Below are 12,020 nucleotides of genomic sequence, written 5' to 3' on the forward strand. Positions count from 1 at the left end.
AAACTTCACTCTTGTTTAATTGCAGCATGCAATTAGTAAATCTCTGATACTGTAAAGGAGATGCAAGTTCCTTTGCCCCTGTTTTTAGATCATCAGCCTACTTTGTGTAGCCTCACCTCACTAAGTTTTCGTATTTTGTGCCAAAAGTGGCAGAAATTGACTGTGCTGGGATCTTGGAATCAAAACAAAGATACTAAAACTAATTAAACTCTACCCAACCTCCTCCTTTAAAGAGGACTGTTAGCCTACAACTGTAAGGCTTCAAGTGGTTTAGCTTAAATCAAGAAAATCAAGTTCAGCCTGCGCTGTGGCTACCAATAAAGGCAGATTATTTTTGTTTGCAAACGCAGAGCAGTGCTGCTTCAACTAGCAGGGGCTTGCACAGCAGGAGGGGAGCCACTGCCTTCCCTGTTCCTCCTGCTGCTGGAAGAGGGTGCGGGTCGAGACCCTCTCTTCCAGCCTTGCCCCTGTTCCCAGGGGGTGACCGCCCTTTTCTTAGAGATTTGTAGCCTTAGAGAAAAAATGCAAGTGAGAAAAGGGAGAAAAGCGAGCTCAGGATGCAGAGAAATCAAGAGCCTAAGGGGAGCTTGGCCCAGGCAGCACGTGCAGGGGCTGCGTGTCCGAAAACGGACTCTGCCCAAGTCCTTGCTGGCTGTGACCAGAGCAGCTTTGCAAAAGCACACCCCCCTAACCCGGCTAGGGTCCTGCTTCTGGACTGATAGCGCACCTTCCATCCACCGCACGCCTCGCCCACTCTGTTTTAAAGTGGGGGTCACTGGACTAGGAGCTCATTTTCTGTAAAGTTGTTTTCCACCCCCCCCCCATGCTTGTGCTGGCAGAGGTGTTTGTGTCTGGGTGGCACCAGGAACCGCACTCAGGTCGGGCTTGACCTGGCACCACACATCGGTGTTGTTTCGTGCCGCCAGGTGCAAAGCAGTAAAAAGGCGAGCTGATGACACTGTGCTAGCCACAGAAAGGAAGGGTGCTGGGGACTAGGTCGGAAAAACAGCGGGGAAATGAAAAACAAAAGTGAGGCATGTGAAAAAGCCAAACAAAGCCAGGCGTGACTCAGCAGGTACATTTCAAAATAAAAGACGTTTCTAAGTAAAGAGCAGAAACTTACTTGAAAGGAAACGCAACTGAAGGAAACATCCAGCAAACCTATTAATAAAGGAGATTTCTGTTTTGTGTCAAAAAGATAACTAGAAAGTTGAATGAAATGGAACAGGAATCATTCCAGCTTCCCAGGGCTCATACTGCTTTCATGCAAGCTGGGCCTCTGGTGATGATACTACAGGCTCCTGTCTCATATGTGTGGGTTCGGTTGTTGGTTTTTTTTTTCTAAAATCACATGCAAGAGCTGTCTCGTTTTTTGTTTTTTTCCCTCTGAAGGTGCCATTAAGTTGCCTCCCCCACCTCAACACATTCTAGAAATCCTCATCCAGCGGTTGAAAGTAAACACATGTAAAAGAATGACTGAGTCAAAGCAGGATCAGGGACGTTGCAGCCTTGGATTCCACAGGGTCCGGGTGGAATTCTGGCTTGAGTCGATGTAGGAAAAACAAGAGGCTGGCTCACTAAGCGAACACTCAGTTATTCAGGATCTCCAAGATCCCTGGCATTTTTAAAGTATTAACTTTAAAAAAAAAAAATTATTAATAATACCAGAATGTATGGCTGGGACCCAGTAATGAATTCTGTGTTACAATGAAACAGAAGTTCCAGAAGCTAAGAGATTGCTGCTCCTACTTCACCCGAAGAAGCTAGGCAAGTGCTTGTACTTGTACTTGATGAAAATTCGGTTAGTTTCAGCTGTGTATGGAACAAAATTGAGCCGACAGCTTCAGCTTACATGACGAACAGTTACATGGCTCAGACCCTTTATAAAATAGTCTTATTCCCTGAATCCCAGACTAACCAAAGATCATCTTTTTAGGATCTCTGGAAATTATACTTGTAAAGTGCCTTTTTAAGTATTGAGCAACGCCATTGCTTAGAAAGTGCTTCAGAAGGCGAGAAGAAAAAGAGCAAAGAGTTCCTGAAACACATGAAGTTTGGATTTCCACAGGGTTTTTCCTTTGTTTGCTTGTTTTGTTGCCTAGAAACTGACCTAAGACTCTCTGTGTAGACAGAGTGTTCTCTGGTGGAGGCTCTCTAACAGAGAAGGGCTGTTTAATTGATACAACCAGAAGCACAAAGTACGCGTGAAGAGTGGATACCCAACGGTCCTTCTGTCAATGCAAGTCACCTGGGCAAGACAGAGACCTTTTGGTTTCAGCTGTCATGTAAGCAGATTAGCTGCTGTTCATCTTCCATTTTGCCAGCTGTTTTGAATATCGTGGATAAATACTTTTATCTGTACTTTAACCTCAGCCCACCCAGTGATTTCAACAAGTTCTGATTACGAGATGTCCACAGCACCCCTAGGGGTGGTGAACTAAACCCGGGTAGGGCGATGCAGCAGCACGCAGCCAGTGCCTCTTCTCCCACCACCTTCCCTGGAGTATCTGACTTTCAGCTATGGGGCAAGGTGGAGTGGAGACAGGTGCCAGAAACACCATCAACTGCTGCCAGTTTACACCCCGCGGGTCCTTAAAGCACATACCACAAATGGACAGATTTCATATATGGCATCTACGATTACTCAGCAACAAGTGATGAAGCCACCCAGCTTAGCTCCAGCCTGCAGCTCGCTGGGTATTTCTACAGCATTGACTGCCCAGAACACTTTTGCTTGAGGATACTAATCTTTTTTATTCCGTTTTTAGAGAATTGGAGTCAAATGTCATCATTAATACTTACTGTACAGAAACATTAAAAACTTTTTCTTTTTATTATCAGTAAATTTTTGTTCCTGGCAGTTCAGTATTGTGCATTCAGTACAGAATGAATACTTCAAACCCACAAGATTTTCTTACTCAAAATTGGAAGAAAATAGTGCAGCTCCATTTTGTAGATATTCATGCGTGTTTTACTTCTTTTCTTTTACAACTTTACAGAAGACGAATTTGTTTGGAAAAAAAAAAGATCCCAACTAGCAATCTCTGCGTTCAGACTCCTAGGCCAAAGTCTTAACCGAATGCCTTACGTTTGTCTCATGAACAGAAATAGCCTGATTTTCACAAGCACTGCATGTCCTCAGTTCCCAGTGACCTCAATGGGCTCTGAAGAGCACCACTAGCATCTGAGACTCGTGTTCCTTTTTTTTCTTTTTTTTGAAGCCTAGATACAGATTTATAAGCCTAATTATTACAAATCCAGATGTGAGAATTTGGCCTGGAAAATAGCATACCTAATTTCTTTACTCATTGATTTCTTCTTCCTCATCTTCAAACGCTTCTTCTCCATCATTTGCTGTAGCTTCTTGGTACTGCTGATACTCTGACACCAGATCATTCATGTTGCTTTCTGCTTCCGTAAATTCCATTTCATCCATTCCTTCTCCCGTGAACCAGTGGAGGAAGGCTTTTCTCCTGAACATGGCTGAAAACAGCTCTGAGATCCTTTTGAAGAGCTCTTGAATAGCAGTACTGTTGCCGATGAATGTGGAAGCCATCTTGAGGCCACGAGGCGGTATGTCACACACTGCCACCTTGACGTTGTTTGGGATCCACTCCACAAAGTAGCTGCTGTTCTTGTTCTGGATGGCCAGCATCTGCTCGTCAACCTCCTTCATCGACATGGGACCACGGAAGACGGTAGCCACCGTCAAGTATCTCCCATGCCTTGGGTCACAGGCTGCCATCATATTTTTGGCGTCAAACATCTGCTGGGTGAGCTCTGGAACGGTGAGCGCGCGGTATTGCTGGCTGCCTCGGGCTGTCAACGGAGCGAAGCCTGGCATGAAAAAGTGAAGGCGCGGGAATGGGACCATGTTTACTGCCAGCTTCCGGAGGTCAGCGTTGAGTTGGCCAGGGAAACGCAGGGATGTGGTTACCCCGCTCATGGTAGCGGAAACCAAGTGGTTTAAATCACCATACGTTGGAGTGGTGAGCTTCAGCGTGCGGAAGCAAATGTCATACAGAGCTTCATTGTCAATGCAGTAGGTTTCATCCGTATTTTCAACCAGCTGGTGGACCGAGAGCGTAGCATTATAAGGCTCCACCACGGTATCAGAGACCTTTGGGGAGGGCATGACGCTGAAGGTATTCATTATCCTGTCAGGATATTCCTCTCGTATCTTACTGATGAGCAGGGTTCCCATGCCAGACCCTGTCCCTCCTCCCAGGGAGTGAGTGAGCTGAAATCCTTGCAAGCAATCGCAGTGTTCACACTCCTTTCTTACTACATCGAGTACGGAATCAACCAGCTCTGCCCCTTCTGTATAGTGTCCTTTGGCCCAGTTGTTTCCTGCACCAGTTTGTCCTAAAACAATATACAATAGGGAAAAAATTACATATAAAGTTATTGGCAGGGTTTGGCATTTGGACACCAAATAGATTCACATCATATCTGTTAAAAAAAAAAAAAAAGCTGCTATAAATCTGTCAGGTAGGTAACTGGGCTCTTCAGTTTTGCCTACAAATGTTTTCAGCAGTATCCACAAGCTTTTTAATACGGCCTCCTTTTGCCTGAAATCCCCCTTAGTTTTCATTTATGCCTCTGGGTGGCTTTCTGGTTTTTCATATTTAACTTTCCATAAATGCAAAGATGGCATTGACTCCATGCTTTGAAAGCTCTCACACTCCCAATCCTACTCATTCCATAAACACAAGGAGACTGTTTATATTTAAATGCTCTCAGTTTATAAGGACCATGATGTATACAAAGCTAAATCACAGATGCGCATTTCTAAATGAAAGGTTCTTGGACTGTTCCCATGAGTTGCTACTGCCAGACCGGAGGCATTGTTGTCATTCAAGGGTAAGGTTGGGCTTCTGAAATGCTTTTTAACTTGCTATATCAAGAACTATAACTTTTTAAATTCAGGGTTACCTAGCCTGAATCAAAATAGTGATCAACAGAAACTTTACAAATGTTATTTCAAAAATTTGGGAGTTACTAAGTGCCTTTTAACTTATACTAATTTCCCTAGAAATTCACTATTCTTCGGGATCTGCAAAGCAACTTGCAAAATTGGGTTATTTGCATTTGACAAGCCCTTGATTTTCTCCCCCTGCTTCCCTTTTCCTTTAATACTCCCATTCCTCCCAGTGACTGCTACATACACAGGTTGTGCCACCAAACCCAGCCAGCAGTGCTATTGTGAGAGGTCATCAGAAGGAGCGATAGTTTCAGAATCGGGTACAGGGCTGTCAACTCCTGCATTGTTCTCCAAGTCCTCCCTTCCTTCCTACTACCATGTCTCAATTCAATCCCCAGTGTCCGTGTGTTGATGCCAAACATACAGAATTTGGGAAACTGCCTGCGGGGGTATTGTTCAGATATGTATATTTTATTTTAATTGCAGAAATGGTTGGTTTCCTCATGATGTATTCAGTTAGTTGATGCATTGTTCTACGCACTGCTATATTTTTCTGTCTTTAAATCTAGGAAGCTCAGCACTTCCTGTCCAGCTGGGCAAAGCACAAAGTAATATCCTTCCAGGATTAAATATGCTTGCAACGATCTGCAGTGTGCTTGAGCAGGTCTCCTACTATAGATAGGGATCTGTATAACACATCACGCTGCACATTAACAAGACATTGCTCTAAGATGCAGAAGTATTTTAACAAGGCCAAATTCTGAGTTTAGAACTATATTTTGCAGATCGTCCCTTGTGCACACACAGTATCATCCGTCTCCAGTAGGCAGTAAGATAAGGAGAGAATAGGAGAGAATGGAGAATAGGAACAAGAGTGAGGAAAGAAGAGAATGGTAATTACTCTTGAAAATGTGGAAAATATATGTTCATGGAAAAAAATAATCAGAGACTGATTTTACTTGCTTTTTCTTAGCTTGCAAAGTCAGTTAGGAGGTAAAATGGCTAATCCAGAGGTGGGCCTGTTCTCCTTCAGGCTATCCACTGCATCAGACTCCTTAAAAATCCAAGTTGCATAAACTCCTAGAAGCCTACAGGATCACTGCCACCTCCCTCTGTTGCACTAAGAGCACCTTTGTATTTAAATCACGGTTTAACTGTAATGGTGGCTGCCTTCACCAATGCCAATCGTTTCCCTCCACCCTGTAACTATCAGCTGCTCCTGTGATAACATCCCACTCCACCTACTTACTCAGCCACCTGCCTAGGATCTCCTATGTTTCCCTAGGAGATTTCCTGCTGGGCACACACACGCCCAGTAAGCTGATGCTTCCAGACCCCCTGGCTCTATAGCACCGTAAGACCACCACGCATGTGCAATAATCCCTGGAAGCTCCGGACTTCTTATCTGTTACAATACCATACAGCGTGGAGGTGCCAGGGGTATGACAAAGCTGCCATATATCTGGAAGTCTTGACCATGATTGTGAAACCCCACTGGATGCTCCCCACTTATCAGATACCCACCAAACCTCTGAAAATCTTAGACAAACACATAGAATTGTCAAACTCCACCTAGACTACATCTTAGCATGGAAAATGAGCGCGTATCCGCAAAAATCAGGACTTGGCAGATCTTTCACCAGTCCCGGAAGCTCTGTATTGCATGTAGCCAGTCTCTAGCATCCTGCCTCTGCCTCTTCTCACTGTGCATTTTCTGAGATCTAAAGGAAGTCTACAAGTAATCCCACAACTGATCTGTGCTGTTGGTACCTCCAAATCTTCCCACCACTATTTCTTTCTCCAGTGAACTGTAGAACTATTACACGTGCTCAGGCTGAGCTGCCAACGCACGGAAGCCATTTGGTTTAAGACTATTCATTTTTTAATCTCCAAAATAGCAACTATTCCTGCAATCTTCTTTCTTTCCCTCTCTCCACTGCTTGAAATAAAAGACAAATCTGGGAGGAGACTGGTAGCTTGTATACTACTGCTTAAAAGCCCATAAAGAAAGGAGCTACGTCAGACTGCTCACAGTGGTTCCTGGTGGGCAGCCTTATGCCATTAGGAGAACAGGAGACCTGCTGCTCTCCTGCAGCAAGCTCGTTCCACCTGTGCATCTTCACCTTTTGGATCACTACCCTGTCAACAGCAACGTTAAAGCACGAGGATTATGTCTGCATCTATCTCAATCTCCTGCTGGTCTGGGCTAAAATTCTTGTATCTGGAGTGTGTGATTATGTACCCAGTATACCTGAATGAAGTTCTGATTGATGGTCCACAGCTACTTGCTATAGAGCCATGCAGACGGATGTGTTTATACAAGCAGAGGCTGCAAACATCTCCATCAGAATGAGCCCTAATGGCCTGTGACACAGCGAGTATGGAACAGCCAGCTTCTGTCACAAAATCCTCTGTTGGCCAGGCTGGATTTTTAAAAGAGAAAACAAAATGCTTTGTTGGCTTTTGACACAGAAGATCATTACTTCAGCACTCGGGCAGCCATTCTGCATTATTCAGCAGGTTGGGAGGACAGTGCCTGATGCTGGCAGGGGCCTCTGTCAGATACAAATCCATCACATGCTGTTGGCTCATTGTTAGCTTGGCAGGGAGTGCAGTGAACTGAACTGCTGTATTGTATTGAAGACACTGAATTGATTTTGCTCTGGTATTACTGGTGATATGCCAAATGGTGAAGTTCCAGCTCAGGTATTTCCAAAGGTCAACTGAATTCACTTTCAAGGGCTACTGGGGTCCATGCAAGAGAAAGGGAGTAAAAGCAGAAACCTGAATATAAAACATTTTGTACAGCTGCCTATGGCTTTTTATCCCAAGCTTACTTATACATACTGTAACTTAAAATTCCTTTGTAAGATGCCTTTAAAAACACTGCCATGGAGTATAAGGGAGAAGAAGAGGGACAGCATTAAGAGTCTGAAGTCAGTTAAAGACTTAAAGTGACTCACTATGAGTTCTTATTCCATACCTCAACAGCAACAGTCTGGTCTGCAGTTTGTTTCATACCACCCAAATAATGTTTCTGTTCTCTGTCTGTCCCTGGCATTGTTCCTTCTTCATGTTAACACAATATACCAAACTAACTTGCAACCTAAGCTTGCCTTGGCAGGAGGAAATGTGTTTTGTGGCTAGTACAGACTTGGAAACCAGAAGGACATGAGAGTTCTCATGGTGACTTTCATTCAGACTTCCTGTTTGAGCAAGTGGATCACTTGACTTTCACACGCTGTTTCTTCTTTAGTGCAAAGGAGCCAATAATGCTTCTGTACTTTGTAAGGATGCTATGAAACTGAATCATGGTAATGTGCACTTTTAAGCTTCAGTGGAAAGTACTACAGAAGTGCAAAGCAAAACAGCCAAGGTTAGAACCACCCTGTCCATGAATACTGCAAAACCTGAAGTTCCTCACATGCTCTCAGACTGTTCCTCATTATGTTGGAGAATAACCCAGAAACCAGCCATACATGAGTGTTTTTCATATTAGAATTGGTCTTCTTCTACCACCTACTATGCCATACTACAAGACTCTGCTGAAAAAGTTAAACTACACAGCCTTTAAACAACTTCACATCAAGCACTTAACATCAATTCAAGTCAAGAACAGCCTGGTTGGTTTGTGGTTGAGGGTTTTTTTTTTTCCCCCCTTTACATTTCCTGCAGAATTTCCATGTACTTTGTTGCAAATAAGTAGCCTCAAGATTTCCGCAAAGTTCATATATATTGAAAGCAAGTGTACACTATCTGAGTATCACAGGAAACTTTCAGTAGTTTGCTAATTGAAGGGACAATTAACAGAAGAATAACTCCTTCAGTTAATGGAATCTTTTTGCTGACTTAGATAATTGGAACTGCTTTGTTAAGCTATTAAGGCTTCTGAGTACTAACGATCACTTGGGAATAGGGAAGAGGCAACATAGTTTAAATGCTTTTTGACCATTCACTCGGTAATTGAACGCCTGTTGGATTATTTTTTTTAAGTGACATCTACATACCAAAGATGAAGTTATCAGGCCGAAAGAGCTGACCAAAAGGACCAGATCTCACACTGTCCATGGTTCCCGGCTCCAAGTCCACTAAGACTGCTCTTGGTACAAATTTCTGGGCTGCAAATCAAAAAATAAACATACCCTTAATGTTCAGAAATAACCTAAAACACTTACAGCTCTTAACATACAATTATGTTATATTGCATGTTATTAGTCTAATATAAATTAGACATATATTTCCTATACAGGAAGTCAGGTGGTAAAAAAATCTCAGCATCATAGGAAGAAATCAATTCTACTTAAACAACAGACTTGACATCAGATGTCAATGGTACATGACGCTTTGTAAGCTCTTTTTTCTGTGTATCATGGGGTAAGTGGAGAGTTTATGTCTAAATGTTCCTAAAACATTTCACAAGCTTGATGCTTGAAGGAATCACCTCCAATGAAAGTGCTACTTGGTGTAGGTATAAACAATAGCAGATTAGCATCCCTACCACAAAGCACAAAAAGGAATCACAGAATGGTTTGGGTTGGAAGGGCCCTTAAAGATCACCTGGTTCCTGCCCCCGTGCCATGGGCAGGGACACCTCCCACTAGATCAGGTTGCTCAAAGCCCCATCCAGCCTGGCCTTGAACATCTCCAGGGATGGGGCATCCGCAACTTCTCTGGGCAACCAAAGTAATTGAAATTGTTCAAGGAAACTAAGATAAATAACATACATTAACCTACGCCGAAATGCTTGCACTTTTGGGTTCTTCTCAAGAGCTGAAAGGACTCCTGGTCCCTAGTTTACCCTGTAATACCTTCCAACACCAGACTGACTCACGGGATTTGGGCACTTTTAGCAACTTATTAATGAATCGCCATTAGCTGTGGCTCAACCCCCTCCATCCTGAAATCAGTGTACTGCAGATGTGGGCTTACATAACCAACAGTTTAATTTGGGACAACCAATATGACACATCTGATGAATTAATCATACGTTAGAAGAACAAACACCCAGCACAAACAAACTTCCACCTCCAGTCCCCATGGCCGTGCCCATACTGGGACATTCCCTAGTGCTACTTCTCCCCACCTGGGGAGACACTAGCAGGTGCCAGGGGGCTGACGGCAAGCAAGGAGGGTAGCCAGATGTGTGGTGCAGTTTCACGAAGACCCGCTCTCTCCCAAGTTTCTGCGTCCCTTCCCACAGGCTCCCCGCCCCACACTTACAGGATGATTCATTATAGTAGACGTTGATCCGTTCCAGCTGCAGCGCTGAGTCACCGACGTAGCCTCCGGCTGGGTCGATGCCATGCTCATCGCTGATCACTTCCCAAAACTAGGGGAGGAGAAGGAGCGGGAGGAGAGGAGGGTCAGCGAGTGCCCCGCCGAGCTGGGGGCGGCGGCCGGGCAGCTGCCGGATTCCTGGCGTGCCCCACGGACCCTGCCCTCCCCGCCATTTCGCACCGACCTGGCGCCGGGAGGGGGCTGCTCGGCCTCCCGCCCGCACTGAATACAAATAAATTAAATAAAAAAATTAAAAGTTGGCTTTCAGCGCTTCCCAAAGCCTTTTATGGCCAGCAGGGCTCCTCCCGGGCGCGGCTCCCTCAGGAGAAGCGGCACGGCGGCGGCAGCCCCGTCTGGCCCCCCCGGCTCACCTTGGTCCCGATCTGGTTGCCGCCACTGGCCCGCCTGGATGTGCACGATCTCCCTCATGGCGACGCCCTCCCCCAGCCCCGGCACGATCCCTTCAGCCTCGCCCTACCGTGCCGGCCCAGCCCGGCTCTGCCCCCAGCAGGCGGCCCTTTATGGACTCCGAGGCGGCGCGGACCCCCCCCCCCCTCCCACACCCCTCCGCCCCGCCCAACGGCCGCCCAACGGCCGCCCCCATGCCGGCCGCGGCTCGGCCCCCGCTGAGGTGGGGCTCGGCCCCCGGCTGTGGCAGGGTGCCTCGTGTCACAGCCGCAGGGGGAGTCATTAAAACCGTGCCTTCTTCTCGCTGTCCTGGCAGTGGCTAACTGCTTCTCATCCCGGCTTTCTGGGGTGGTTTTGCTGGCAGGTCATACCGAGCCGCCGCCTGGCGCTTGTCACCGGGACGATGAGGAGACTTTTGTGGAGCAACCTCCCAGAAAGCTCGTGTCGCACACAAGAGCATGCCCTGGAAGATGCATGGCTTGACTAGCTTGATTTTTAATGAAAAGGGAGACCTTCTGTCACCTCCAGAAAGGAAACAAGTTCCCAGAACTGGCCGTGTCTCCTTAGGATCCCTTTAGGTAGCTGTTTCAGTTTTCCCAGGTAGAGAAAAGCTGGCTAGCTTGGCTGTCGTTTTTAATGTCCCTGGACTCTTCGGTGGAATGCCACTTCCAATGCCACTTAGATAGCCTGTTCTGATACGTAGCCCTGTAGGAGGCATTTGTCTATCCATGCACATCCTTACTGTCTGAACACATCTCTTTGGTTGTGCAAGACCAGCCCTGAGGCCACAGTTGCAGAACCTCACTCATGTTTTAGAGAATTAAGTTAGGTAAAGGTGACCCAGCTGGAATTCTCCAGGACAAAAATCTTGGGTGCTCCCTCCAGTCTGAACGCAGTTAAAAACAAGCCAAATAAATCGTTATATGACCCCTAAATAACCCAAATCTGTACCTAGGCTGGGAGGCCTCCTCCTTTCTACCTGCCCCTATGTTGCTGTGACATGACTGATATCAGCTAAACCATGTGCTCTGGGCACCAAACTTGCTTTTTCCTAAATGTTTTTCAGCGGAGCTAGCAGTTTCTTGCAGATGACCTCTGAGTAGCCCACAAACACCACGCTAGGCTGAGTCAAATGCCTTTCTGACATCCGTGAAGCAGCTGGAGGATCAGTGCGTTTGCCTCGCAAGCAGTCAGCACCACAGGATTGGATACTATGTGCCTTTTTCTCTGCAGAAGGACTCAAATAAATGTCCTTCTGTTTGTGATCTGCATTTTTGGAAGAGATCCATGAGCAAGTCATTCACTCTGTAGCCTGGTTATTGAGGTCATCTTGGGTTCTGCTTGACTCTGTATGTCCTTGAATATGCCTTCAGGCCTAGCTTTCCCCATGCTTTGCAGATCCTTTAATACA

General features: G+C 45.7%; 1 protein-coding gene across 1 annotated transcript; it reads right to left on the bottom strand.

Moving 5' to 3' along the window:
- Positions 1–2,738: 2,738 nt before the first annotated feature.
- On the bottom strand, positions 2,739–10,645 carry TUBB6 (tubulin beta 6 class V). Its single transcript, XM_040549968.1, is given in 5 exon segments — positions 2,739–4,365; positions 8,932–9,042; positions 10,145–10,253; positions 10,573–10,593; positions 10,595–10,645. Coding segments are annotated over 5 exon segments (1,341 nt in total). The 5' UTR covers positions 10,631–10,645; the 3' UTR covers positions 2,739–3,301.
- Positions 10,646–12,020: the final 1,375 nt, after the last annotated feature.

This window comes from Cygnus olor, chromosome 2, assembly GCF_009769625.2.
Source record: "Cygnus olor isolate bCygOlo1 chromosome 2, bCygOlo1.pri.v2, whole genome shotgun sequence".
Classification (NCBI taxonomy): domain Eukaryota; kingdom Metazoa; phylum Chordata; class Aves; order Anseriformes; family Anatidae; genus Cygnus; species Cygnus olor.